At 65.8% G+C, this 27,310-nt stretch overlaps 1 protein-coding gene across 9 annotated transcripts in view; it reads right to left on the bottom strand.

The window, feature by feature from the left end:
* The window catches only part of FBRSL1 (fibrosin like 1), an 84,710-nt gene that overhangs the window by 35,454 nt on the left and 21,946 nt on the right, over window positions 1-27,310 (bottom strand). For all 9 annotated transcript variants that reach the window (XM_059039686.2, XM_067014293.1, XM_067014289.1 and 6 more), the window contains exons 3-4: window positions 17,154-17,258; window positions 14,950-14,985 (exon numbers count right to left, since the gene is read on the bottom strand). In XM_059039686.2, coding sequence (XP_058895669.1) covers window positions 14,950-14,985; window positions 17,154-17,258 — 141 coding nt within the window. The remainder of the gene's footprint in view (window positions 1-14,949; window positions 14,986-17,153; window positions 17,259-27,310) is intronic.

Below are 27,310 nucleotides of genomic sequence, written 5' to 3'. Positions count from 1 at the left end.
AACAGTCCACCTGCAGGATTGTGGTACAGCCTGTATGAGTGAACATGTGCAAAGCACCAGGACAGCGCCGGGTGTGTACTCATCGTGACATACCGTGTGGCTGTATTTTCACCACCACCACCACCGTCACTCAATATTATTACTGTCTTCCAACTAGGCCGAGAATGAGGGGTTCCCCTTTGGAGTGGCTGAAGGCCCAAACCTGAGAGCTTCAGGGAGGTGTCTCTGAGCACCGGAAGTGCCGGCCCTTGCCCGTGACCCTGATGGCTGTTGGCCAGAAAGGGAGCGCCCCCGGGCCCAGATGAGAGCCCAGCATCAACCCTATCCTTCGCTGCTGCCCCCAGCTGCAACCCCTCTCAGGAGGTAGCACACCCCCTGCTTGCCTACCAGTTCCTCCCAGCCTGGCCGAGCCAGCGAACGATGAACCAGCAGGACCGCTCATCCCGGACCCTCCCCTCTGCCCGCCGTTCAGTCAGCCCACAGGGTGACAGTCCTGAACGCACCGCTCACGCGAGGGACCTCGGACCCCGTCAGCCCAAAGCCTGGGCCGGGCGAGAGGCACCCCGCCGGGAGCTCCAGGACGCCCGGTGCAGGTCAGAGGCGGGCGTGAGCTCAGGGCCCCGCGCCCCGAAGCCCCAAAGCTCAGCGCTTCCGCGTCCCAGGCCACCGTGGCACTCACGCTAACAGATGTGACGTGGGGACGCCCAAGGGTTAGCTGCGTGGCGCCCACGTTCGCAGACGCGATGTGACGAGGGACCCATCCATGGGGGGATACGGCCTTGAGACACAGCTTGAGAAGCCATAAGCTGGATGAGGCTCTATGGGGCCTAACTGGCCTGCCTAATCTACAAAACAAATTCGCTGCCAGCGGTTAAAAATCTGGAGATTGCTCACGGGATCCTGCGTCTCACCGAGAATGCGGAGCCACACGCCCACGTACAGCCCTGCCCAGCGCCAGGCAGGGCTCCGCTGGGCCCCCTCCCTGCCTCTCCTGACGTCCAGGGCCCGGGTGCTGGCCCTTGTCGCCTGCTGGGGACAGAGCCCCACAGTGGGGCCTGGAGCCCGGGCTCCATCCTGCCTTCACTCTCGGTAACGGCGGCTGCGCGTTTCGCCTCTCTGGGCCTCAGTTTCTCGTCTGCCGAGATGGGGGGCCTCCGTGCGCTGCGGTGGCTTGGGGTGAAATTAGCCAGTGTGGGTGGAGAGCTCAGAGCAGCCGCTGGCTGGCAGCCCAGGCTCCGTAAACGTGAGCTGCCGTCGCCATCACCTCCACCTTCCTCAGCGTCACCTTCACCATCACCGTCTTCATCAGCACCACCGTCACCTTCGCCGTCACCGTGACCTGCCCCAGCCCCTCCTCCCCCGTCGCCCGACCAGCCCTCGGAGGCACCCGAGTCATCCACGGGCCTGGGCACAGACCCTGTCGCCCGACAGTGCCTGCTTCCCCGGGGGCACCTGCACGGCAGGTCTGGAGAGCTTGGCTCCGTCACCGAGACCCTTCCAGAAACCGGGGCAGCTACTTGCTTGGGGCGAGGGCTGCTCACTGGCCTCCACAAATCGACACGGTTGTTCAGCAGCCGCAGAGACGGGCCTCGTTCTTCCCTCGGAGCGAACGTTAATTACGCTGCGTCACAGCAGCGCTGAGGAAGGCCCACTCCCCAAACAAAGACATGAAAAATTCATGGGCAGGGAGGCCTGCTGCTGAGCCGGTGCCCCCGGCAGACGTTCCAGCACCCAGGGCTGGGCCAGTCACCCACGGGGGCGGGGGTGTCCCTCCTGATCGCTGCGGAGTCTCCACTGTGCAACGGACACACAGGTCGAGGGGCGGCTGGGGGGCTGCCGGAAGGAGGGTGTGAAACGGCCGCGGCCCTTCTTCTCACTCCGGAGGCCCCACCTCCATCCGGGGGTCCAGCAGGCTCAGGGCCAGCGTGGCCTGGCGCCTGGAGGTGGGGGCGGGCCAGCACCCACCTGCTTAGGCCAGCAGCAGGGCCTAAGCTGCACAAGGGCCCGCGGGGGCCAAGGAGGGCCGGCCCCTCGCCCCGGCCTGGGCCAGGCTCCCAGTGGGCACTGTGGCCTGCAAGGGCCTGAGCAGCTGCGAACCGAAAAGGCAGGCAGGATCCGCGGTCTGTGCGCGAGCGGAAGGTGACAGCACGTCCTGTTCAGGCCACCTGAGCGTGGCGGGGAGGAAGGTCCGAGCTGCTGGGCAGCCGGTGCTGACCCCCTCCCTGGGGCGTAGCCACGTGGCCGGAGGTATGCCCGGGGACGCCCGGGTGGCACCAGTCCTCGGGGCGGGCAGCGCTCGCTGGGCGTGTGCTCGTGGCTCACGTGTGCCTTGTGCACGCCTGAGCGCCAAGACATGGGAGTCGTGCTCCGAGGCATGTCACACCTGAGCACCTGGCACCCTGTCCGGGCGTGCTCTGCCCTAGCGTGTCCTGCCGGATGTCCCACGAGTGTCAGGCGACCTGCCATGGGGCCACGCGGGCCCAGGAGCGGTGGCTGCGCGGACAGTCCGTGTCTGCGCTCGGGGCTCCCGCCCGTGGCCCGCACGTCAGCTCCAGCTTATTAAACACTCTGCTTTTGGGAGCCGCTTTGGAAGAACTGGGGTAGGAGAGAGGGACGTCGCCGTCTGGGTAGCAGAGGGACCCCAGCCCGGGCGGAAATGGCACCTTCGTTTCTGCTGCGGACGCTCTATGGGGACGTAGAACACATGCCGGTTAAGCGATTCAGCTAACACACAGAGCCACGTGAGGAGCTGTGAACCCCGGCCGGGCAGAGAGCAGCCTGGGAAGAGGCAGCGCCGTTCGGTTTCGCTCTGGAGTGGGAAGGCCACTTCTCAGCCCTGTACGCGCACCTCCATTGGGAAAGGAGCACCGCGGCGGAGGGTTTCAGCCAGGCGCCCTCCCCCCGTCAGAAGTAGACCCTGGGGGCCCTCGGGGGCGGGGGTGCCAGGAGGGCAGTGCTGGGGCCTCCGCTGTCTCATCTGCAGAATGGGGTGCCTGTGGGGTTGTCGGGTGACTGGGTCTGAAGTGCTGGGAGTCGGGCGCACGGCTGGAGAAGGCTGGCACCACCCCCCTTTCACGGGCGGCTGCAGCCACCAGAGCTCACCGCGGCATAAGCCCACTTCACAGATGAGAAAGCAGAGGCTCAAAGGGTAAAGGGACGTATCTGCGGCCACGTGGCCACTGAGCAGGGGCCGTGGGCTGGGTCCAGGCCCCAAATGGCCCTGTGCCACTGCCCACCTGCCCCGGAACCCCAGGCAAGCCCTGCGGCTGCAGGGGCAGCGAGAGGCGGAGGCGCAGAAAACCACAGGCACGGCGCTGACGCTCTGCTCGCTCACTGCGCTTGCTCCCACGCACTTCACGCGTCCCCACCGCAGATCTACCCGCTCGTGGACGGGGAAACTGAGGCGGAGCGGCTGGGAGTCCTCCCAGGGCGTGGCTGGAGGCCGGGTGAGCAGGGCTCCCTCGTGGTGGCCGAGACTGGCCTAGGGCCCCAGTGCTGGCCCTGAAGGAGCCCCTGGCCTCTCGGCCCCGGAAGTCACAGTCGGCCCTGATTAACTAGGCGTGACGCCTGGATGGTGGACCCTGAAAATCCCACTCTCGTTTACTCATCTAAGTCACTTTTTGTGAGTGTTTAGGCTTTAAAGCAAAACAAAGCACTAATGACTCAATTAACGAGCAATTGAGTTACTGCATCCTAACGGCCGGGCGTGGACCGCCTCTGTGAGCGAGAGAAGGTGGGGAGGAGGCCACCGACAGGCATGCGCCGTGGGGACGCCATGCGTCACCGGGTGGGCGCGGCGGGGACACAGGGGCCCGAGTCCGCCTGGGCCAGGTGCTCAGCCCACACGGCCCACCGCCTGCCCTGGGCCCCTCCAGGCCAGGAGGGCTGAGCCCCGCAGCCCGTTCCCCGTTCCCCGCTCCTTCCTGAGCACCTGTGCCTCAACGGCGGGGAGCCGGGGGTGGCGGTGGGTGGAGCTGTGGGGGCCCCAGCGGCCGCCAAGCCTGGCTGAGCAGAGAGGGGCCTGCGAGAGCGGGGTGGGGGGTGGGGTGGGGCCCTCCTGCACTTTCAGACGCGGCTGAGAGCCGCCTCGGAGGGAAGCCGCCGCGGACACGGTGCGGGGCTTGCTGGCAGCCCAGCGCCATCCCCGGCCCCAAGGCCGAGCTGTCGCCGTGGACGCCGCGCTTCCGAGCGGCCAGTGCGTGGTCTGTCTTCAGTGGGGAGAGTCTGGGGTGGAGCCGGTGCCCAGTGAGAGGGGAGGCGGGCATAGCAAAAGCCGCCCCTCCAAACCCGCCAACCTCAGGAGGACCTGGAACAGAATTCCAGGCCTTCCCGCGCCTGGCCTGCCGCCCGGCCCCCCGTACCCCTGCTAGGCCGGCCTTCCCCGCCCTTCCCTGAGCTGCGCTTGGGCGCCGTGCTCCACAGCCGCCTGTGCCGTCCTGACCTCGCCCCGCAGCCGTCTTCAGTTAGTTGCTAATTTGTTCATCGTCAGCCTCCTTCCAGCGAAACCCAAGTTCCCTGAGAAAAAAGATCTCATTCCGGGACTTCCCTGGCGGTCCAGTGGCTACGACACCGTGCTCCCAATGCAGGGGGTGCGGGTTCCATCCCTGGTCGGGGAAATAAGATGCCACATGCCACGCGGCAAGGCCAAAAAAAAAAAAGGTACGAAGATCTCATTCCTGCAGTCCAGCGCGGGCAGGGAATGAGTGACTGGATGAACGACTCGGGGGGTACACACAGAGCCCGGAGAGCACAGGCAGGGAACGAATGAGTCAGCAGACGCGTGACTTAGGCCCCGACAACCGACCGGTCCCACCCTCCTCCTCCCCTCACGGGGTCCCGAGGCTCGGCATCCAGAGGGCGCTTTGGGTGTCACCCAGAGTGGGGTTCTGCCTGTGCTGGGGGCCGTCCCCACGGCACTGCCTGGCACCTCACATAATTCTGGAATGTTCTGCCAGACAGAGTTCACGAAGCCGACAACCTGCTCAGTACCACCAGAGCCTTGACCCTGTTATGAAAAACACGCAGTTCCTCTTCATTTCCTCCCGGCGCAGTTCCCACAGATACCAAGGAGAACTGGGGCATCTCCTTGCGGGTAACTTTTCCAAGGGCGACGAGGATGCACCGCGAGCGCCCCGTGGCCTCCGCTCGCGCACCCACGCCGGGACCCGGGCCAGGCGCTCACATCGCGAACGAGTCGTCTTCCCTCAGCAACTTCTCTGCCCATCAGTTTCACCGAGGGCCGAACTCTCTGCTCTCTGGTTCTGTGCTGGGGTTATGCGGTCCCACCGTGAGGGGCGACGCAGGATGCTGTGACGGTGGGCGCAGAGGGCAGCCCCGTCCTTCCGGGGAGCCCTCCCTGAGCCCTCCACGCAGGCTCCGCCAGCCGATTTGCAAATCTGCTGCCCCCAGATGGGCCAAACGTGTGTGTCCCTGCAGCCCCGGTCCCCTGCTCTGTGCCTCGTCTGTCCCCACCAGCAGCTCCCGGCAACAGAGCAGCAGCCGCGTAGCTGCTCAGTGCCAAGAGTGACATCCGTCTCATTCCCGGGGCGAACGTGACGGCCCCGAACCTCCACCGGCCTCACGGGCCGCCAGCTCACCTGACAGCCCCCTGCCACTGGCCGGCCACACTGTGACCGTAATTACACCTGCACGCACGCACGCGGACGCACGTTGTCATGTACACGCACACACCTGTACACGTACTTGCACACATGCCCAAGCACACACACGCTGGCACACAAACGCTCACGTGATGGCTAGGGTCCCATGCGCTCTGTCCCCTTAGGAACGCCCACGCCGCAGGTACCCGGAGAGGCCGGGCCCCTCCTCTGAGCCTCTCCTCGGATGGCACCCTTGGACCCGAGCCTCAGGTCGCCCTCCACATCCTCTCCCCTTCCTGCTTCATCCGCCCCGAGCACTTCTGCTGACACGACACGCCTCTGACTTGCTTCCCCTCTCGCCCATCTGCTCCTCCCTCCATGGCCTCCACGAGAGTGGGCATTTCTGGGTTCTCTTCAGTCCTCTGACCTCGGGACCTGGAGTGGTACCTGGCCCACAGCGAGGGCGCCACAGATACTTGGGGACGGCCAGCAGTCGCCGCTTTAGGACCCACTTCCCGCCCGCCCCCAGCCCCTCCTGAGCTGCAGGGGAAGAGGGGGGGCCTCGCCGCGGCTTTTGGCTCCCGTCTCAGGGGCCTTGCTGGGGCCTCTGGGCCCACTCCTTCCTCCACACCTAGGGTGGTGGCTCACACCTAGCCCGCTCTCCCTTTCCTCACCACGGCTCTCCCCGCAGCCCTTGCTGGGCTAGAATAATGAACGATCCCATGTCAGGAATGAATAAAAGATGGCCCCTGGCGCTGCCGCCCACCGCTGACCTTTTTAGAGTCGAACGTATTAATATATTCTCCTGTTGTCAGACTCAAAGCGCTAACTGCCTTATGAATTATTTATCAACACAAAAAGTCTTAACCAGAACGGTGTTAACATTCATTCCTAACCTTCTGGGTCCCGGCAGCCCCGCCTGTTCCACGTAATTGAATTTCACTCCCAGTGGCCGGCCCGTCACCCACCCTCTCCCCAGAATGACCGTCCCTCCAGCCGCGGCTCCTGGCACACGTGGCCGTGGCCTTGAGGGGTTCCCTAGAGCGTGGGCGTCCAGCCTCTAGGGACAGGACCTGACTGGACGAGAGTCCTTGGCTCGTGCCGCCTGAAGGTGCGAGGGGGGCGGGGCCTCCAGGGGCCTGAATCGCTCAGGGTCTGCCCGCACCCCAGGCTGGGCCAGGAGCGGGGGGCGCCCGCAGCATCTCTGCCTCTGCAGCCGCCCCCCGGGTGGGAGCAGGCCGAGAGGGGCGGGAGGGGTGGGGCCAGGGGCAGAAACTGCCGCCTGCCTGGCGGGGCGGGGGAGGAACCAGGGGAGGGGGTTGTGGTGGCCCCCACGAGCCCTCCCGGAGCCCACTGCAGAGCGACCACGCTGTCCAGAGCTCGGCCTCCCCCCCGCCCCCCGCAGCCTGCGCTCTGGAGAGGTCCGCAGCCTAGCGCCCCTGAATGCCCGCCCTCAGAAACGGTCATGGTGAACGCTGCTGCCCTAAGCAACTAAGTCAGGGCAACTGGTTACTTGGCAACCGATGACAAGCACACGAGTGAGAGGAGGCTCGCTGGCCTGGCGAGGGGGGTCCTGAGGTGGCAGGGCCACACCGCAGCGGGCGTGTTCTCTCGGTCGCCCTCCCGTTGAGGGCCGAGGCCCATCCCCTCCCCTCGGACCTGGGCTGGTGTGGCTGAGCCGAACAACGGAAAGCGGCACACGTGCCACCAGGCCAGCCCCAGGGCTGCCTTGCCTCCTGAGAGCCCCGAGCCGCCCCACTAGCCCACAGGGAGACCCCCGTGGAGGGCCTCGAGCTGCCACGGAGAGGGCGGGTCCGTGCCCACCGAGGAGCCAGGGGTGTGAGTGAGGCCACCTTGAGGCCTGCCGCCCAGCTACGGGGGCAGAACGCCCAGAGCTGAGTGCACAAAGCAGTGGGATACGACAAGACAGCTAGAACACATGCAGCTCTGGGGGCCAGTGGTTTCTAGAACGTCCCAGAGCCTTCCATATGGAGAGCAGGGGAGGGGAGGGACCCCGTACGGGGGCCAGGGGCTCGGCATCGGGACGGAGGCGCCTGCAGGGCAGGGCCGCGGTAGGGTGTCCGGGGTAGCTTCTCGTGGAAGTGCCTGCAAAGTGCCCACGGGGGGCCCAGATCCAAGGCCCACTGAAGGCCTGCCCCCACAAGTGCCGGCTGCGGGTGTTCTCCCGCCAGCGGCTCCATAACGCTGGGCGGGCTGGTGCGTGCGTCTCAGCTCCTACCTCTGCAGTGGGCTGATGCCTCTTCATGTGTCTGCTGCCGCTTTGAAATAAAATAATGGGGGGTGGGGCGGAGCCTTTTAAAGATGGCTGCAAAACGCCATGGAGACTTGAGGTTTTCTCACCAATGAATGCTCTCTTGCCACTAAATCCGACCCTTGCTCAGATGACAGCACAAGATATACACGGGTGACACACCCACGTCAACCCCGAGGCCAGACAGCCCAGCCTGAAGCTTCAGGCCCCCGGCGAGCAGAGGGCCTCCCGGCTTCCCGTCCTCCTCGCTGACCAATCCCCAGGGCTCCCGTGGAGCCACCCACCCAGAGGAGTGCCAACGCCTGATGTGTTGGGGCAGCTGGGATGAGCCTTGCTGAAGCCATGGGCTGGCGGGCCCCTCCCTTCCTCCTTTCGGGCCCCTGGCACACCTGCACCCCAGCTAGCATTTGCCCTTGGCCGGACCTCCCTGCTGGCTCTTCCTGGGACGCTGCCCCTGACCGCTGGCACAGTTGCCCCCAGATGCCCTCCGCAGCAGCCCGCACGCTCTGGAAGCACCCGCCGCTGATGTATCTGCTTTCTCCCACCATCGCCCCACCAGGGCAGGGACCCCAAGACTCACTCTGCTGTGCCCCCAGTGGAGCACGGCCCCAAGGGCGGGCGGCGCAGAGGCCACAGGCCTCAGTGAGGCCCCAGGCAGACACGTGGAGTGTGACAGCGGCCCGCAGCACAGCGCAGAGGGTAACAGCGGGGGTCTGGCAGGCTGGCGGATTCTCCCCGCAGCCCAGTAGGGCGGGTCCCGGGGCTCCACTGTCTTACAGATGAGAAGACTGGGGCACTGGGTGGCACCCAGCCCGGCGGCTTCACTCCTCTCCCGACCTGAGACCCTGCTAGGCCCTGCACAGCGGGCCGCTCACCCCCTAAGGCTTCGCAGGACGTCGGACCGGCAGTGCAGCCTCCAGGCAGGCTGGGGCTAGTGGCCTCTGGCTCTGCCACCCCTGCCCCTCCCCTGCTTGACACCTGGGGGCCACACATGACCTTCCCGGAGGCAGCTCCAGCGTGCTCCTGACAGAGCAGAGCTAGGGGCCAGAAGGGCGGGTCCCCAGGACCCCGGAGGGGCCCAGACGCTGGAGCCCTCAGAGGGAGGGCGTGCTGCCCTGGCCTGCCTGCTGCACACCCCGCCCTGGCAGGCTGACCTCTGTGCGGGACAGCAGAGTCAGGGGCCAAGGACCCGGCTGCCTGCAGAGGATGGCCACAGACAGAGGGGCCCGGAGTGTGCCCGTGGGAAGCCCCGGCAGGCGGACCTGTCAGATGCGCGCGGCTCCACTCGGGGCCGCTCGTGTCGGTAAGATCCCGAGTCCTTGACCGCTCCCCTGTCTACACCAGCACCCCTCTAAAGCTAGCACCCACCCCCCATGCCAGCACCCCTCCGCCTGCACCACCTACGCCTACAGCACCGCGCAGGTCACCTGCTGCCCCCCTGCCTAGAGAGGCCCCCCACCCAGTGCCCACTCACTGGAAGCTGAGCAGAGGCCCTTCCTGGTGCCACATCCACCGACCCAGGTCAGCGACGAAGAACGGCCCGGCTCTCCAGGGCACTCTCCCCTCCTGGCCCTCCCCCCTCCCGGCCCTCCTCCCAAAGGCGAACACATCACAGTCTGCTTCCCTGGGAATAGCAACCGCGCATGTACCCACGTGCCGCGTTCAGAATCCCTCACAACTGGCCAAGGAAATGGAGCTGACGCCCGTGCCCCGAGCCAGGCCAGGAGATGACACAGGCAGCGGGACACAGGCTCTCTGTCAACCCACAGGGAAGGACTTCCGTGTCCTCCACCCGGCCAAACGTGGGGCACAGCTGCACCCCAGGACCCTGAGAGGTGGGACAAGTGAAGGACAGACGACGGAAGAATGGACGAACAGACGGACGGATGTACGGGCAGGCGGTACCTCCCGGCCGAAGGCTGGCTGGGCACGGGCTGGGGTTGCAACACAGGTGAGGACACTGCCCACCGCACACCCTCCGTCCCCGGCGACCCCTTCCCAGCGGCCAGCTGAGGACTGTCCTGTGCTCAGATGTGGGAGGAGGATGCAGTTCCCGGCTCCAGGGAGAGCCTGACGGGCTTTTATTGCTTTTGTACAAATTACGGCTGCTCGGAAGTGGCCCGAGGAGCAGGGTGACGGGGGTCGTAAACCCGCCTCGTAAAGACGGAGCCTGCTGCAGGGCTGCGAGTGGGGCAGTGGGGCGGGTTAGAGGAGACCCGGGCCACTGGAGCGTGCAGGGGCGCTGCAGGGGCCGAGGCGCTGCGTCCACCAGCCCTCCCGGCCCTGAAGGCTCACGAGGGCCGAGTCCCCCACCACGTGCTGCGCCTCATCTTCAGCCACGATCGCCCCTGGCTTACAGGCGAAGCTGCCAAGCGGCCTGCAGGGGCCCAACCAGGTACGCCGCCCGCGGGGGCCACCCGCTCTGCCCTCCCGAGCTCCAGACGGGGCTCCCGGAAGGCAGGGCTGTGCCGCTCGCTCCTGCCAGAGAGGGTGACGGGGCGGAAACCCGAGTGGGGAGCCGGGAGCCCCGGCAAGCGCGTCCGGGAGGAGGGCTGGCAGGGGCCACAGGGCGGCGGGCGCGGGCGCGGCACATGCGGGTCACGGGACGCGGCCCTGCCGACGCGGCTAGAGCTCGGCTGGCCCCGCCCACTGCCGCACCCCCCAGGGCTGTGGGCGGGGCTGCTGCTAGCTGTCACACGCGCGTGCGCGGCTGACGCCCCAGCAGGAGCCGCTGCGCCCCCGAGTGTGAGGGGCCTCGTCAGCGGGGGCGGGGGCTCCGCGTAGCGAGCGGCCTGTGCTTCCCCAGGCTGCCCAGGGGCCGGCACCCCTCTCGTGAGGTGCTGACACCCCGGCCAGAGAGGGGAGGCGTCCACAGCCCCTCCCCACGAGCCTGAGCGGTGCTTACGACACCAGTCTCAGGAGGCCACGCCGTGCCACCCGGAGCTGAGGCCACACCGCCGCTACTGCTTCCTCCCAGCCCCCCGGACCCCGGTAACCAGCCACCAGCCCGCCGGGGGAGGCGCAGGTCAGAGGAATTGAGGCCACCAACGACGAGCTGGCACCAGGCCCCAGACGGGGGAGGAAAGGAGCCTCCCGTGAACCCCAGATGTCGAGGTGCTTCCTCGACAATGAGCCCCGGCGCCCCCCCTCCCCGCCCCTCCAGACAGACGTCCTCGGCAACAGCTGGCTGGGCACAGCGCCAGCCTGGGCCCTGCCAGCCCTCGTGTCGGCTCTGTCTGGGCCACACCAGCTGCTAGTTTTAACTCTGCCCTACTGCCCAGGCTCCGAGGGGAAGGGACCAGCCGGGGGCGCGCCACAGGCCGCAGCAGCCCCCCTGTGGCCCTGGGGCAGGGCGCCAGCTGGGCCTTGACATGCCTTATCCACCCACTTGCACCAGGAACACGAGGTGTGGGGTCCCTGAGACCCGGGGCTGGTGCCGCAGTGCAGGTGACGTGCGAATGGCAGGCTCTCTAAAGCCCGGCCAACAGCAGCTCAGAGTTCATTTCCAGAAACCCCCTCGAGGCAGTCACGCCCATCAGCTAACGATGCCGTGTGCTTACGTGTGTGTACGGGGGCCACCCCGGCAGGTTTGGCAGGTGGCGCCCCGCCCGACCCAGGTGAGCCCGGGCGTCCTGGAGGCCGGGGTGCAGGCAGGTGCCCCTTCCTCCCAGCCCTCCGCCGCTCTACTGGGAACCAGAGTTAGAGGCTCACTGGCCGCCCCCGCGCTGTTCCCGGCACACGACAGATGTGGGCCCCCTGGCCCGGGGCCTTCGCGAGGGCCACTCCCTGTGTGTGCGTGTGTGTCGGGGCCGCTCCGGTGGGTGTCAGGGCGAGGTGGGGAGGCCTTCCCGCCGCCACCACCATGCCACACCTCCACGGGGACGCTACTTATCCCCGGGGCAGGGGCGTTGGCTGTTGGATTCCTTTCCTTCCTCCGTGATGCTCAGCCCAGGTGTGCTGAGGGGAGGAGAGAAGAAACAAATGCGCCCAAGCCCGGGGGGGTGGGGGGGGGTGCGGGGGGGGGTGCGGGAGAGATGCCAAAGGCAGCCAGCTGGGTGCTGTGCCCTGGGCTCAGGCGGGCGAGGTGGCGGGCAGGCTTTCTCCCCTCGGTGACAACCAGGGGCCGGGGGTGGGGGGCGCAGGGCTGGGTGGGAGGGTCCGGCAGGGACGCCGGGGTGTGGCCAGTGCCGGGGGTCCCTTAGCAGAGGCCCTTCCTGACAGTGGGCGCTGCAGCGGGTTCTCTGCCCCCGTGCCTCAGTGCCCCCGTCTGCAGGGTGGGCCGTCATCGCCAGGATAACAACGTCCACCTCGGAGGGTCACTGCGGTGTCACTGCTGCTCGGCGTCCTCCGCTCCTGCCCCCCGGGCAGCACGCTCGGGGTGGGGGCGGGGCCGGCCTCCCTCCTCGGCAGGAGTCTAGATACTAATTTCTCTTTGCTAGAGGAGAGCCCCAAGTCCCCTGCTTCGGCGGGAGGCGAATCCTCGTGTCCTTGGTTGCAAGCAGCCAAATTAGGAAAATTACTTTCTAAGTAATTTCACGGCCCTAACGAACCTCTGACGGCGGGCAGGGGAGGCTGCGCGGAGCTTTGGGGACAGACGCTGCTGAGAATGAACGAGAACTGGGGATTTGCTGGGGATAAATCTCGGCAAATTAAACTTTTTAAGTATGGTCTATAAACCAGGTCAGATGACAAATGCCCCCCGCTCCCCGCCCCGTCACCTAGTGTGGGGGGAGGGGGACGCTGTCAGGGAGAGTCAAGGACAAGCGTGACCCCTGCTGGGCCTGAGGCCCCATCTGCAGACACGCACAGACGGCAAGGAACACACAGGCCAAGGTACATACCCACGCGCAATGCCACGTGGCCAGACACACACACACACGTGTATGCAGAATCACGGCTGTACACGTGCAGAAGCACCCGTGCCACGTCCAGACACAGGCTCCCACGTGGACACTGACATGCAGATACACACGTGTGGCACACACCCACCTGCTACATACACAGACACATCCGGGCACCGCCAGACGGACATTCGAGAGGACAAGACCCAGACGCACACACACATGGCCGGAGAGAAACACGTAATGCTTCCGCGCGTAGGCGTGCAGCCGCACGGCCACACGGAGACACCGCCTCAAGGCACGTGCGTGTGACCGACGGACGTCAACACACAGGGGTACGCAACACACACTCCCCTTTCGCTGAGAGCCGCACACAGACACGGCCCCCAGCCTGAGCGGCACCCTCAGGTGTGTCTGAGGCCTCCACAGTGAAATCTGGATCTAGAGGCAGGACTGCAGCTGCCCTGAGCTCGGCCCAGCTGGCCTCCAAACCCCAGCCCCCTGGCTTCTGGCAGGGCCACCTGCCCGCCCCCAGCCCCGAGCCGCGGCCTGCTGGGCAAGGGTCCTCTGGGCCCGTTTCCATTCCTCCAGCCCCAGGGGCAGCCCCACCTGCTACCACGCCAACTGGGCAAGAGGGCCACCAGGGCCGGGTTGACCACGCGCGCCCTGCGGTGCTGGCCGGCACACGTCGGGGGCCCGCGGACACATCTGCGCACGCCAGGGCCTGGTGCACGCACGCAGGCGTCCACAGACGTGGTTCAGGAGCCCCACGGCGGAGCAGCAGGCTGGGCCCCCGGCCGCCGCCATCTGTCACTCCCGTGCAGCGGCGCTCGGGCGCTAAGCTGCGAGCAGCCGGCATGTTAATTACAGGTTCTTCCCCAGGAAACGTTCAAAGCAGCGTTCTGGGGAGAAAACACGACGACAAACGGTGATTTGGAAGCAGAAGGGCCGCCCAGCAGCTCTGGCAAGGAGACTTGGGGCGGGGAGACCCCAGCTGCCCTGGGCCTCTCAGACCCAGCGGGAGGCTCCACACAGGGCGTCCCTGGGCCAGCCTCTCGGGGCTCCTGGACCCTCTGGGTGGGCGTTCTGGCCAGTGGGCGCTCTGGCCCCCGCCGTCCCCACTACCGTGCCAGCTCGCCCCCGTGCCGACCTGCACCACGCTACCCACCATCTCCCACAGCCCTGGTCCTGGCCCGGCTCCTGGCCTGAATGTCACTGCCAACACAGTCAGCTCCGGGGGACGCTGGTGCGTCAGGACCGCCCAGGCCCACGGGAAGGAGGGGCGGCACGGGCCACCGACCATGACCGTGACCGCAGGTGAGAGCGCCAAGGCCCCCCCAGGAAGAGACCCCTCGGCGGCCCCCGGGACCACCGCCTACAAGCGTCCCGCCCCCCGGGTCAAAGGCTCGAAGACGCTACGGCCTGGCCTGGGGTTAGAGGCAGAAGGCAGAGCTGCCTGGGCCGGCGGACCCTGGGGGTCGGGGAGCCGGGGGAGAGGTCGGCCGGGGATCCACGGCTGGCCCTGCCACCCGGGGAATTAACGGGTTAATTACACACCCTATAAAAACCCCTGTGATTTAGAGAGGCTGCCTGTCAAACCCTGGAACTCTGGAACTCGCAGTAAATCAGGGGCTGAGGGGATGAGGCGGGCGGAGCCCAGGACCCTGCCCTCCAATGAGCCGAAAGGGCTGTAAATCTGCAGAAATGGCTTTTATGGAGCTCTGGGTTTTATGGTGTCATTAACAGTTCTCCTGATACTTAAGAGGAAATGAAATAAAGTCGTGAGGAGGGGGCTGGGGGACAGGGACGGGGCCCCCCCTTGGCCGGAGTACCAGGCGGCGGCAGCCCACCCCCCTCCTGCCCCTGGGCCCCAGGCGACAGCTAAGGGGCTGGGGGCTCACACCCCGGTCCAGACTCTCCGGCCCGGCCGAGCATGGTCCGGGAGATGGTGTCAGGGCGCTGGGGGGGCAGCTGCTCCACGGGTGGGACCCCTGGCACCAAGCGCTGCCCCACAGGACCCAGAGGAAGAGTGTCCGGCCCACCCACGCTCCTCGGAGGCCAGGGCTGCAGGGCAGGACCCCAGGAGGGACACTCCCTCGAAACCTCTGCCCGCCCTGGCCCCATCTCCAACCTGCACCAACCCCCCCTCCAGCCTGGGGGCAGCGCCTGGCACAGTCGGGGCTCCCGAGGGCCGGGGTGCGGGGAGCAGACAGCAGAAGCAGGGCGGGAGACTTACGGAGTAACCTCTGCCTGAGACCGCCTGCGCCGAGCTCTGCGGGGAAGGAAGAAGGACAGTCAGGAACCGGTGGCAGCCCCTGACGGCCACCCTCCCCTCCGAGGACCGGAGCCGGCAGAGCCCGGCAGCCCCCTCGGGGTCTTTGCTGGAACTCTGGCCTGGGGCCACGCCGAGCATCGTGGAGCCCAGATCGGCCTGGGGCCTGGCTTAAAGACCCGCACCAGGAGCCTTCCACCCCCAGACCCGGAGACGCGGTCCGGCCCAGTGGGGCCTCCCCACGTTCCTCGGGGAAGCGCTCAGCCCTTGGCCAGATCTCAGCCCCTCCCAGAGGACCCAACCCCACCTTTGCACACGGGGTTCTGGCCCAGGGGTCGACCCCCTCTCTGTGCTCAGGTCGACCTTTCCCTCACCAGCCACCAGCCTCCCGGGTCACAGGGTCCAGCGGGAAACCTCGGGAAGCCTTCCTGGAGGAGGAGCTGGTCAATTGGGGCCTCAGATGTCAAGATGTGGGGGGTCAGCTGTGGCCTGGAGGCTGGCAGCCACCCCCGAGATCCTGTGAGGGTGACCCCAACAGTGCTTGATGGAGCTCCCTCTGGTTCAGAAGGGCATTTCAGATCCGATGGGAGAGACCGGTCAAGCGCATTTCACCAGCTCCCCAGGGCTGGTGGTGGTCGCCAGGGCTGAGCCCTGAGGTGCAGGTGGACAGGACATGGTGACTGGGCAGGTGTGTGTGCGGGGGACATTGGCGCAGTCAGCGAGGGTGGGCTTGTCTGAGGTGTGTGGGTGGGACCCACAGAGCAGGGTCCAGACCGCACCGAGGTCCAGATGCCAAGATTCTTCTGGGAGGGGTGACCACTGCAGCTTGGGCCGCTCTGCTCTGCCCGCTGAGGCCAGGCCACCCTGGCCGGTGTGGGCCAGCCCCCTGGGGGTCTGCCAGGCCGAGCTCACTGCAGTGCGGGTCCCTCACCACCAGGGGTGGCCCAGTCCCAGGGCCTGCTGACGGGGGTGGCTAGGGTGCCATAATTGCCCCCAAGCTTGCGCCCTCACGCCGCTGGCGTTGTGCTCAGAATCGGTCTCAGTTCATTTACCCCGGCTGGCAATTAGAGGAGTTCGAACTAGGGCAGCCCCCGCGGCCCCAGACAATTACCAGCCTATTTTCCCATCTTGTGGCAACAAGATTGGAGCCGGGCAATTAGGCCCTCCTCCCGGCCTGCCTTGCCCGCCCTCCCCCAGCCCCCATTTAAATGATAATGAGAGACGACTCGTTCCATTTAGCCCTGCAGAAAACCCATCTCTGCTCTGCGGCCACTTCTGCAGCTGGGGGTCAAGAAGACAAAGGCCTCTTCCAGGAGCAATGCCTCCTCCTGGGGACCCCTCTGCCTGAGTCCCCCCTCCCCCTGGGGCCCCCCTGTCCCCACTCCTAGCCCTTACATCACCCGCCCACCCCCTTCTGCATGGTCCAGGGAGACCAGGGGCCCTAGAGGGCTACCCAGCACCCCTACAGTGGGCCAAATCCCAGAAGGAGCTCCTGTGTGTTGCCTGCTCCCCTCACTGGGCCCCAAGAACACCCACCCCGGGACCTGAGCTCAGGGACCTGTCTTTTAGGCAGGACCTCGAAGGATGTCCCCAGACCCAGGCCAGCTTGTGCCTCGGCGGGGCCCCCTCCCCTCCGTGTGGCCCCCAGTGGCTGCCCCGGCATCCAGGCAGAGAGCTGGACTGCTGGACACCCATATGCCGTGCCAGCCTGGGCTGACAGGCCGGTCCGCCTGGGCAGGGGGAGTGCTTCCAGCTTGTTCCCTGCAGTTCCGGACCCGCTCACCGGGGCCAGAGACGCGCCCCCCCGACCTTCTTAATAAACACGTCTGTGGGAGTCATCTCCGTCCCCATCCCTGCCGGCTGCCAGCCTGGCACCGACCCCGAGCCTGCCCCCAGCGGGACACAGGACCCGCACCCCAGCACGGTCGCCTCCACGGGCCCCTGCCGGCGCCGCCTGGTTGCTCCTCGTCTAAATCCCTCCTAACGGGGAGCCCTGATTAGTGAAAAATCATGTTGTAATGAAGGCAGATGCTACCTGTGAGCACAAAACCCTCAACTGAGACTCTGGGCCCCTGAGCAAACGGCCTGCAGTGTCTGAAGGATGGGGGCTCGTCGGGCGGTCACCCCAGGGGCGCAGAAAGGCTCCGGCGAGCGGCTGGGCTACTCACGTCACTGAGCTGGTCCCGAGAACTGCTCCTCCGGGAGCTGGTGGCTTCTCGGACGCTGTCGCCGTCACTGTTGTGGTCGCCCCCTCTGGACACCGTGACCTTCATCTGGGGAACGGGGAGAGACGGGCTCAGCAAACACCCTGCAGGGTGGGGCCGGGGCACAGCCAGGCTCGGGCTCCTCCCCCCTCCGCGACCCGGTCCCTCTGGGCCGAAACCTGGGGAGGGGGCGGCAGGGGCAGAGCCCAGCATGTACAACCCACTACCGCCCACTCCTAGCCAGCATGGGAAAGGAACGCCTCCGAGAGCAAAGGGCGAGCACCCAGCAGCGTGGACCGCTGCCAGCTCTGTCTGTCCTTTCCTCCCGCTGGCCCCGGGGACGGCTGCAAAGAGTCCTGGAGGGCGAGCGGGCCAATGGGCCGCCCTGCCCTTTCCCGCTCCACCAGGGCCGGTCACGGGGCGTCAAGACAGGCCAGCGGCACCTCACCCCCACTCCCGGCACGCACGTCACTCCCGGCCCCTTCAGTCCTCACCACAACCCAAGGTGGGCGGTCAGGGCTGCGAGGGCTGCAGAGCCACCCCCCGCTCTGTGTCCCAGGGCCATTCCTCAACCTCTCTGTGCCTCGGTTCTGTCACCTGCGGAACGAAGCAAGTAGTACTGACTAGGGCAGGCGCTGCTGTGTCACACATCTGACAGAATTTCTGTAGACCTGGCGGGCCCTCAGCTCTTTGCTCCTCCCGCAAAAGCCCTGTTAGATGCTTTGTGCCCACTTTACAGAGGAGGAAACCAAGGCCTAGAGAGGTTAAGTGACAGGGTGGAAAGTGGACCCAGAATCCTGCTTGCATCTGTCTTTTTACTTGGAAATAGTTTCAAACCTCACAAAACTGTGGGGCAGGGGTGCACGTCACAGCCCCAGACCTCCAGCCTCCCAGGCCCAGGAAGTCACCACCCCTGAACCAGGCCAGCCTCCACCCACGCCTTGCCAGCTCCTGGTGCCCTCCCGGCGGGACCCGCTGCGCTCGGCCATCCCACCACCTCCCGGTGTCTGCAGCCTCCCTGTGTTGGAACGCTCCCACAGCTTCGTCGGGACACGCACCCACAGCCCCAACCTTCGTCTGCGCGTCTGACGCCTCCTAGCAGCCGACCGAGGCCGTGGTTTTCGGCCTGCGCGCTGCCTGGCACCCGATGACCCCTGCTCCAGGGGCTGCCACTGTCCCTGTGGGGCAGCTTGGGGGGCGTGCAGGGCGTGCGAACCTCCTGCCCTCCTCTCCACCCGCAGGCCTCCCAGCCCAGTGAGCAAGCTCGCGGAGCTCAGGAGTGCTCAGAACCTGCGCCACGGCCAGGGTCAGGCAGGCCCAGTCCTCCACACCCAGACACTTTGTCACAAGCATCCTTCGGCCCCAGAGACCCCAGCCGGGGCAGAAGGTCAGGACGGGGCAGCAAGGTGCACCAGCTATGCTCTGGAATATTCTCGAGTCCCCAGGAAAGCCCCTTATGGCCCGAGCCCTTCTTCCTGCAGACCCCAGGGTGGGCTCAGCCAGCAGCCTCTCTCGAGGCAGCCCCTCAGAGCCCCTGCTCCCCGGGGCCAACCTAAGCCCTGAGATGGGGTACCACTCCCCAAAGCCACGGGCCCCTACATTGTGTGGCCAGCAGAGGGTAAGGACAAAACACAGAACCACTGTCCATCCACAGCCCGGGCCCTGGGTGCAAGGACCCAGGGGAGGGCAACCCCTCCTGGGAAGCTGGAACAGCCACACCCGGGGGTAGCCCACGCCTCAATACCGCCCTCGCTCCCCATGGCAGGCCCAGGGTGGGGTTCCAGCCCTAGCCCAGGCAGGAGCACCCCCCTCGTGAGCCCGTGGCACCCCAGCCTCACTAGCTCCATCGTGCTCGGCCAAGCGGTGAACGCACAGCCCCTGGGCCAGCGCCGCCTCTTCTGACCGTGCTGGAGCTTGTTTCCTCGCCTGTGAAACGGGAGTGCCGACAGAGCCCTTCACAGGCACTACGGGAGTAAGAGGTTCTGTTTCTGGGCCAGAACCCTCCTCCGGCACCGAGGAGCCACCAGGTGTCCCCGTTGCCCCTAGTGGGCTCTAACTGCCCCGCAGGGATGGGCCTTTCTTGCCTCCGGACCCCGTGACAGGTCTCCCCAAAAGGAGGGAATGTGGGAGCCTGGGAGACCTTCCCCACTGCCTTGCTGGCAGGGAGCCTCTGCACGCAAACAGATGCCCTCGTCCAGTGGTTTTCCCCGGACCGGCAGCAGAGGGCCCAGGAGCTTGTTAGCACCGCAAGTGCGCACTTTCAGGCCCCACCCCAGACCTGCTGTGCCGTCAGGCCCTCTGGGGGGTTCTGCCGTGGCTCCGATCATTAGTAATCACCCCCATGACCCCACACTCACTGCTGGGGGACAGTATTTGGGGTCGGGCTCGGAGCAGAGTCCCTGCCCAAGAAGAAGAAGGCTGGACCCAGAGACGCCGCGGGGACAGGGAAGGCCTGGCGCGGGGCTGCCGCGCAGAGCTGTGCAGGCCGCTCGCTGCACGAGGACACCCAGCGACGCGGGAGGGGAAGCAGAGGCTGAAGAACAACCCACACGCAGCTGAGACGTGAGGACGGAGGACGCCACATTCCACTTCATACATTCACACAAGTTGTCTCCTCTCTAAGCTGGGCCTCAGAGGGGATGCCTTAGCCTGACTCCTCGGTGGTGCCCTGCCGAGGGGGGCAGGCTGGGGTCTGTCATCCTTCCTCAGGCAGTCGGTTTTAGCTCTGAAAGCCCCATTTCCCAGAAAATCCTGTACAACTGAGTCCTGTGCCCTGGGAGCCACCCCAACCCTGGACTGAGATGGCTGGTTACCTTCTCTTCCTAGGCCAGGACCCCGAACAGCCCAAGCTGGGGTCTGGCTGTCCTGTAGCCCCGTCTGCGTCCTAGCGGCTCAGAGCTGCTGCTAGCCAGCTATGCCAGAAGGCCAGGGGTGCCAGGCCTCCATTTCTAGCTGCAGCTGCAGAGATAAGATCAGATTCCCTGGGCAGGCACTGATTGTCCTGGGAGGGGAGCTGGGAGCCCCTGGGCCTGTGCCCACCCCTGGGCCCGTGCCCTATCCTCTGCCCACGCATCCACCCACCCACTCGTCCATCCGTCCATCCACCATCCATCCACCCGTCTATCCATCTATCCATTCACCCACCCGTCGTCCACCCACCCATCCATCCACCCACCCAAGGCCTACTGAGCGCCTATGAGCTGGCTCTATTCTGGGCAATGAACACAGACAGACACAAACCCCCCCCGCCCTCCTGAAGCCCACACAGAGGCCAGCACGCGGTCGGCAGACGGCCACAGGTGCTTTGGAAGGACAACAGCAGAGAAGAGCAGAGAAGGGTCCCAGGGAGGGCCTCACTGAGAAGGTGACACTTCTGAAAGGTGAGGCGGTGGGTCACGAGGCTATCGGGAGGGGCGGGGGGACAGCACTGCTGGAGCAGTGAGGCTCCCTGGGGGAGAGGAGGGCCCGAACGGGGAGCACCGGCGCTTTCCGCGAGGTGTGCGAGATTCCCGAACACGGAACAATCGGCTCGTGCAAGGTGGCACACCACCGGAACACATCCTCAGGCTGGCGGGGCCGGGACTCCCCTTTAGACGGGCGGATATGTGGAAGCAGGGCGTTGCTCTCCAGCTGGCAGGGTCAGGTCACGGCCCTCGGAAGGGTGGGGAGAGGACACTTCCCTCGGGCCAGCAGGGTTAGGGACGCCACCCTCAGACTGAGGCACCCCAGGAGCTCCTGGGGTCCGGGGCTTTCGGGCCAGCAGGGCTCCCCCCGCCGCCCTGGGTTCTGTGGCACATCCCAGGAGGAAGCGTCTGTCTCCCGGGCCGGCCGCCAAGCGCACTTGGCCGCCGAGAGGCAGCATGTGGTTCCACTTGGTGATCAGACCCCCAGAGTGTGAGGGATGGGCGGCTAGTCCAGGGGCCGCAGCTGAGAAGCGGCTCAAGAGGTGGGACCCAGCGGTGTCCGCAGGCTGCCCCTCAAGCTGCACACCAGGTGGCCTCCCCCCTGGTGGGGAGGGGAAATGCCCTGGGCCTGGGGTGCCCTGGGGCTGGCTGGGGGCGCCCGGCACCCCTCTCTCCAGCAGTGACCAGGCTCACCGGGACTCCAGGCCCTTCACAGACCGGCGCCTACCAGAGCGCACAGGTACGGGGGCGACTGAGAGCCCCTGCGCGGCCCTGCACGTACTCGACCCGGCCTCTCCTGACCGCATCCTGACCATCGCCCGCCTGCTTCTGACACCTGCCCGGTGCCGTGCACGCACACCACCCTGCCGAGACCCTTGGCTGAAGCAGGGCGCACACAGGGCCCCCGCGACCCCCAGAGCCCTGCCGTGCGGACGGAGCAGAGGCGCCCTCCCTCCGCACGCCCAACTGCTGCGCGCACGCAGATGCACACGCCACCTCTGGCGACAGTGGGGTGGCGGCCCTGGAGCTGTGCAGTGCACAACCCGGCCAGCCACACGCGACGGCCCCTGTAGGGGCTCACACCCCAGAGCCAGACGGTTCTGCCCGCACACGAGCATCAGCCCCTGGAGCTCTCAGGAGCGCACACCAGCACACACACGTTCTCAGGGGCTCTGGGCGAGGCACGGGCGTGGGAGGTGCCCTCTGACCCACGGCTGCTCTGCACTGGCCTCCAGGATGAGGAGAGACCCATGCGGCCTCTACACCCGCAGGCCTGGGAGGGGAAGGGGTGGAGGATGGCCTAGCGCAGACCCTGGGGAACCCTGAGGCCACCCAGAGTCTCCTTCCAACCAGTCAGCGGACAGGCTCTGGGGGGCGGGCCAAGGGTCAGACACATCCCAGCGAGAAGGGAGTCAGGAACGGTGCCCCCGTGGCCAACTCCACGATGCCCCTGCAGAAACCGAGCGCAGGCTCCTGACAGCCCAGGCACCCCATCCCGTGTCCGCTCAGCAAACACGCACAAACACGCACGTGCACACACCCAGCCTCTCCGTGCCGGGTCCACGCGGCAACCCAGGCCTGCGGCGGAGGCCCCTCCTCCTTCACCGCCCACTCCTCCCAGCACCCCAACTTCCTCTCAGGGACCACGCCCCGTGCAAACCAAGCGGTCCTGGGCCTCCTCGGGGATTGGACACCGTGGGTCTGGGTCTCAGAGTCCTTCCTGGGCCCCCCAAGGGCGAGTGGGCAGCCATAGGGCAAGGCCACGGCCCTGAGCGGCCCCCGCGGGACTGGGCGGCCGAGCTGCGTTCACCCACGAGGCCCGTCTGCCTTCTTGCCCCACTCGCGGCCCCTGCTCGTCCCAGCCGACCTCCAGCGTCCAGTGCGCTCTGTGGGCTCCGAAGCCTTCCATGACCCCTCGGAGCAGGTGCCCGGCACAGCTAAGTGGAGGGTGACAGCCTGTCCGGTCCACCGGAAGCCTGGACTGCAGCAGCAGGGTCCGAGGCCCGGACTGTGCCGGGGATGTGGGGCCCCCTTCCCCACGGTGCCCCGCCCCCCAGCCCCTCTGTCACCACTGCTGCATCAGTGCCCCAGGGCTGTAAACCCAAAGCTCTGCCCAGGAAGCCCCTTGCCGCCTGACTACTTGCTCTGTACCCCGTTCCCTGTCGCTCAGGGGGCCGCCTGACCCCACTGAACCTGCACCCCACCCCGCCTGGCACGTGACAGCAGTGAGGACATCACATACTTTACTCTGTTCAGCCCCCCGCCCCCCGGCCCCGCCCTCCGAGCTCCACGTCTGTGCTCTACCTCCCACTCTGGGGAGCCCGGGCTGCGGGCAGGGCCATAGAGCAAGGCTGGCCCAGGGAGGGGCCCTTCTCACAGACCGTGCGAACACACTCACAAGGGGGCTGGTGGGCGGGTCAGACGCTGGGGTGGGCGAGGAAGGCCGGGGCCCCCGGCCCACCCGACAAGGCGGCCTGCGCATGCGCACAGCGGAACCCCCCCAGCTCCGCGTGAGGACGGTCACCCCAAGTGCAGCATTGCAGGCTGGCATCCGCGACCGACAGCAGCGCCTGCTGGTGAAGCGTGCTACTGCAGCTGCCGGGTGGCCTGGGGAAGGGGGAGGGAGGGGGGCGGTTCTCCGGGCGGAACCATGGAGTCAGCCCTAAGGAGCCCCGGCTCTGGCCGTGGGCCCTGCTTCTCCCAGGAATGCTTCCCGACGCTCCCTCCACTCCCGCGTCACCAGGTGTCCCTCTGAGAGTGAAGCAGGGTCTCTGGACCGCTAGTGCCCAACAGGCAGGGGCTGTCCTAAGCCCCCATTACCCGGCACGGGGCCCGGCACAGGGTCAGGGAGCGAGCTGCTGCCCTCTGAGGCTGGCCACCCCTCCGCTGCTCCACACCCTTCCCCTGGGACTCGGCCGGGTGGACAGATGGACAGACGGGTGACGGATGGATGGATGGACAGGCGGGGGATGGGGACGTACAACAGGTTGTATACGGGATGCTGGCTGAGTTGAGGCTACAGCCCGGGGAGCCAGCAGGCTCTGGGAGCTCTGCACAAGTGCATGCATGTGAGTGTCCGCGACACCCTGCCTGTGCCTGAGCGTGGTCCCTCTTGCTGGGGGACAGGGGTGGTGTGCCGTGTCCCGCCCCCCGTCGTGCCGGTGGGCTCTGGGTGTGGGTGCCACCAGAGCAGAGGGTCCTCTGGGCTCCACCTCACCTCCACTCTTCAGCTGAGCCACCCAGCCGGCTCCACTGCTGTCCCCGTCTGTCCGCTGAGTCAAGCCACAAGCACCTCCCCGCAGCTGCCCAGACCTCCTCCAGCGTGAATTTTGAAAAACGTAACTCGGCTCACGTCACTGCGCAGCTTAAAAGCCCCCAGTGGCCCCCGTCCGTGGGCGAGTGGCATTCACGCCCGCCCGGGCCCTGTGCCGCCCCCATCCCAGGGTTCTGGCCAGCTGGCTCCTTGTAACGGGCCTCGGCTCGGGTCACCTCCTGGGTGAGGCCGCCCCGATCCCCCGGTCTAAAGCAGCCCCCTTCCGTTTCCAGGCAGGCCTGCTGTCACCCCCAAATCTCCCCACTCCTGTCACGCCCGCCTGGAACTCCAACGGGTGTCGCGGTCCCCGAGGCATTCCCGGGCCCAGACGGGGACTGACAACAGAGCCCAAAGAAGTACACGTCGAATGGGCTGTGACAGCACGGCGGGCCGGGGACGCGGGCTGGTGGCCGGCTGCGCCCCGCGCGTCCACTGCCCTCCGCCCTCCTCCCAACGGCGCCCCTCGGCAAGTACCCCATGCTCCGTCCGCGTGAGGGTCCTGCGTGGGGTGGGGGTCCGTGTCGCAGGCCGCCCCGGCACCCAGCCTGCTGCCTCCTAGGCTGCAGGCCCCGGGCACCGGCGCCAAAGCCACGGAAAGGGCATGCACTCCGCCCTTAGGCCCGGCCAGGCCGCCGGATTCCCCTCGCAGGGTGGGGCCAGGTGAGCCTGCCAAGGAGGCCAAAGCTGAGCCTCGCCCGGCCAGGCCTTACCCAGGAGGCGGGAGGAACCCTTCTACAGGGAATAACGATAAAGCAGTAACCACAAGAAGAGCAGCAAACAAGCATATCTAGCACGGACCGTGCGCGCCAACTCCGCTTTTCATCTCAGCAACCTGAGGCGCATGCAGTACTGACAGCCCCACTTTACACATGAGGAACCAGGCCATCTGAAAGGAGGAGTCCTTGTCTGGGGCCACTGCAGAGCCCGGGCCCCTGACCCCGGAACCGCACCTCCGCGTGCGTGGTCCTAGCCAGGCTGGCGCAGAGCTGGGGGGGCGGGGGAGAGGATGAAGAGCAACCCAGGAAAGCCCCCCGCGGCAGCCCCTCCCCACAAGCTGCAGCCCAGGCCTCAGAACAGGTGGAGGTGGGAGAAACCATCCGCATGAAAGGAGCCAGGCATTTACAGCAGCTCGCCAGGACCCAGAATGGTTCTGACTTTAAACTGACTCACCGAAAACCCTTAGGGAGGGGTGTCATTACCCCACTGCACAGATGAGAAAACGGAGGCACCGAGGGGCAGCCGCCTGCCTGAGGCCACACGCTAGCGGGTGTCAGGGCTCATCCCTCACCACGATGCTCATCTGCCAGGGGCCAAGTGCGAATCTCCTGGAAGGACTCTGCCCGGCCCGCTCTGCAAACTGTCTTGTAAGTGATCAGAAAACCCCTAAACAAACTGGCAAACAAATCCGGGCCCCGCCGACACGTGCAACGGTGAGGAGCGCGGACGGGCCGACACGCAGTGCGCCCAGAACTCTGTGACTCTCGGTCTCGCCCCCTCGGCCCAGGCCTCTGCCCGGCTCGGGGTTCCCAGGCCTGGTGGAGCGGTACAGGTGAGAAACGGGTCATCACCACACCGCAGAAGGGTGAGCTGAAGAGAGGGGCACGGGGGACTTCCCTGGTGGTCCAGCGGTTAAGAATCCGCCTTCCAGCGAAGGGGACGCGGGCTGGATTCCTGTTCAGGGAACTAAGATCCCACAAGCCGCAGGGCAACTAAGCCCGCGCACCGCAACTAGAGAAGCCCGCCTGCTGCAACAAAGCCCCAGCACAGTCAAAATAAAAATTCAAAAAAAAAAAAAAAAAAAAAAAAAAAGCGGGAGAGGGGCACAGGCACAGGGGAGGGAGGGCGTGTGCAGAGGGGTGGGCGGTGCGGTGCGGTGCGGGACCAGGACCCGAGCCACAGGGTGAGTGAGAGCTTGAGAGCTGGGAGGCAGGCTGCGGGGGGAAGAGGGGGAGCTCAGGCCATATCCAGGAGCCAGGACTTCCCCGGGGTGGAGGGGACCTTCCAGAATGCTTTCAGCAAGGGAAGGGCATGCTCAAATGAGCTCCTGAGAGGAACCTCACTGCCCGCAGACAGGCAGGGAGACGGGGGCCGGCCAGCTGCTGCTGTCTTCCACGGAAAGGTCAGGGTCAAGGGCAGAGACTCTGGAGCCGAGCCACCTGGGTTGAATTCTGGCTCGGCCACTTTTCCCGCTTGTCCAGGGCAAGTTGCAGAGGTGCTTCCTCGTGTTATTGCTGTTGTTGCTCGTTTTTTGCTTCAGTGCCCTCATCTGAAAATGGCACTAGCGACACGCTGCCTCACGGGCGTGGTCGATGAACACACAGTACCTGGGCCGACTACGAGGCCAGCTTCTCTTTGCTGGTGAGATGGTGGGCGGGCCGTGATGGCTAGGCTCGGCATCCGGTGACAGAGTCCATTTCTTTAACAGGTACAGGACTATTCAGATCACCTATCTCGTCTTATGTTGGTTTGGGCAAGTGGTATTTTTCAAAAAATTTGTTCATTTCACCTAAGTTGTTCAGTTACTGGAAAAAATTGTTTCTGTGCCATCCTTTCCACGTCTGTAGCACCTGCAGTGGTGTTACCTTTTCCGTTCCTAACATCGGTAATCTGTGTTCTTTTTTGCTTGATCAGTCTAACTAGGGAGTACTCAATTTTGTTGACGTTTTCCAAGAAACAATTTTTGGCTTTCTCTATTGTTTGCTTTCCGGTTCACTAATTACGCTCTCATTTGTATCCGCCCCTTTCTTCTTTAGGGTGCTTTCCTCTTCCCTTTCTAGCTTCTTCAGGTCACTGACCTTGAACCCGGCTTCTTCTCTAACACGAGCACTGAAGCTGGAGTTCTCACTCTGAACACTGCTTCAGCCGCACCCCACGCGTTCTATAGGGTGAATTTTTGTTTCCATTTGAGTTTGCTAATGAAAGCCTGCTCAGAAGGACAGTGAGGAGGCAGCAGCAAAGGACTGGCCTGGGCAGGGGAGCGAGCAGGGGGGGACGGCTCCCCACTTCTGGCCCAATCACCGGGGCAACGCAAGGCTCCCCAGTGAAGTGCGGGGAGGCTTCAGAGCTGTGTTCTGGCTTGTCCTCGCTCAGGGCGGGGGCTGTGGCATCTGATTGCAGGGTCTCGGCCCTGGATACACAGGCCTGGTGCTCAAGGGGTGGTTCTAGGGTGACACGCGCTCGGCTTTGCGGCCCGGTGCTGAGGGGTCAGACCAAGGCTGGCTGAGCGAGAGAATGAGGAAAGCAACAAGAGGAGCAAGTGTGGGGGAAAGTGAACTTGGGAAGGTCGCCTCCCCACCCTGCCGGCTCTGAGGCACACCGGGCCAGTCTGAGGCCAGTCTCAACCGAGAAGGGCTGCGTAAGGGCAGAGTAAGATACACGCTGCCTTTCCGAGACTTGGTACAAAA

The sequence above is a fragment of the Kogia breviceps genome, chromosome 15, assembly GCF_026419965.1.
Source record: "Kogia breviceps isolate mKogBre1 chromosome 15, mKogBre1 haplotype 1, whole genome shotgun sequence".
Classification (NCBI taxonomy): domain Eukaryota; kingdom Metazoa; phylum Chordata; class Mammalia; order Artiodactyla; family Physeteridae; genus Kogia; species Kogia breviceps.
Note: the sequence above shows the minus strand (reverse complement) of the source record. Positions and strands in the feature narration are given on the sequence as shown.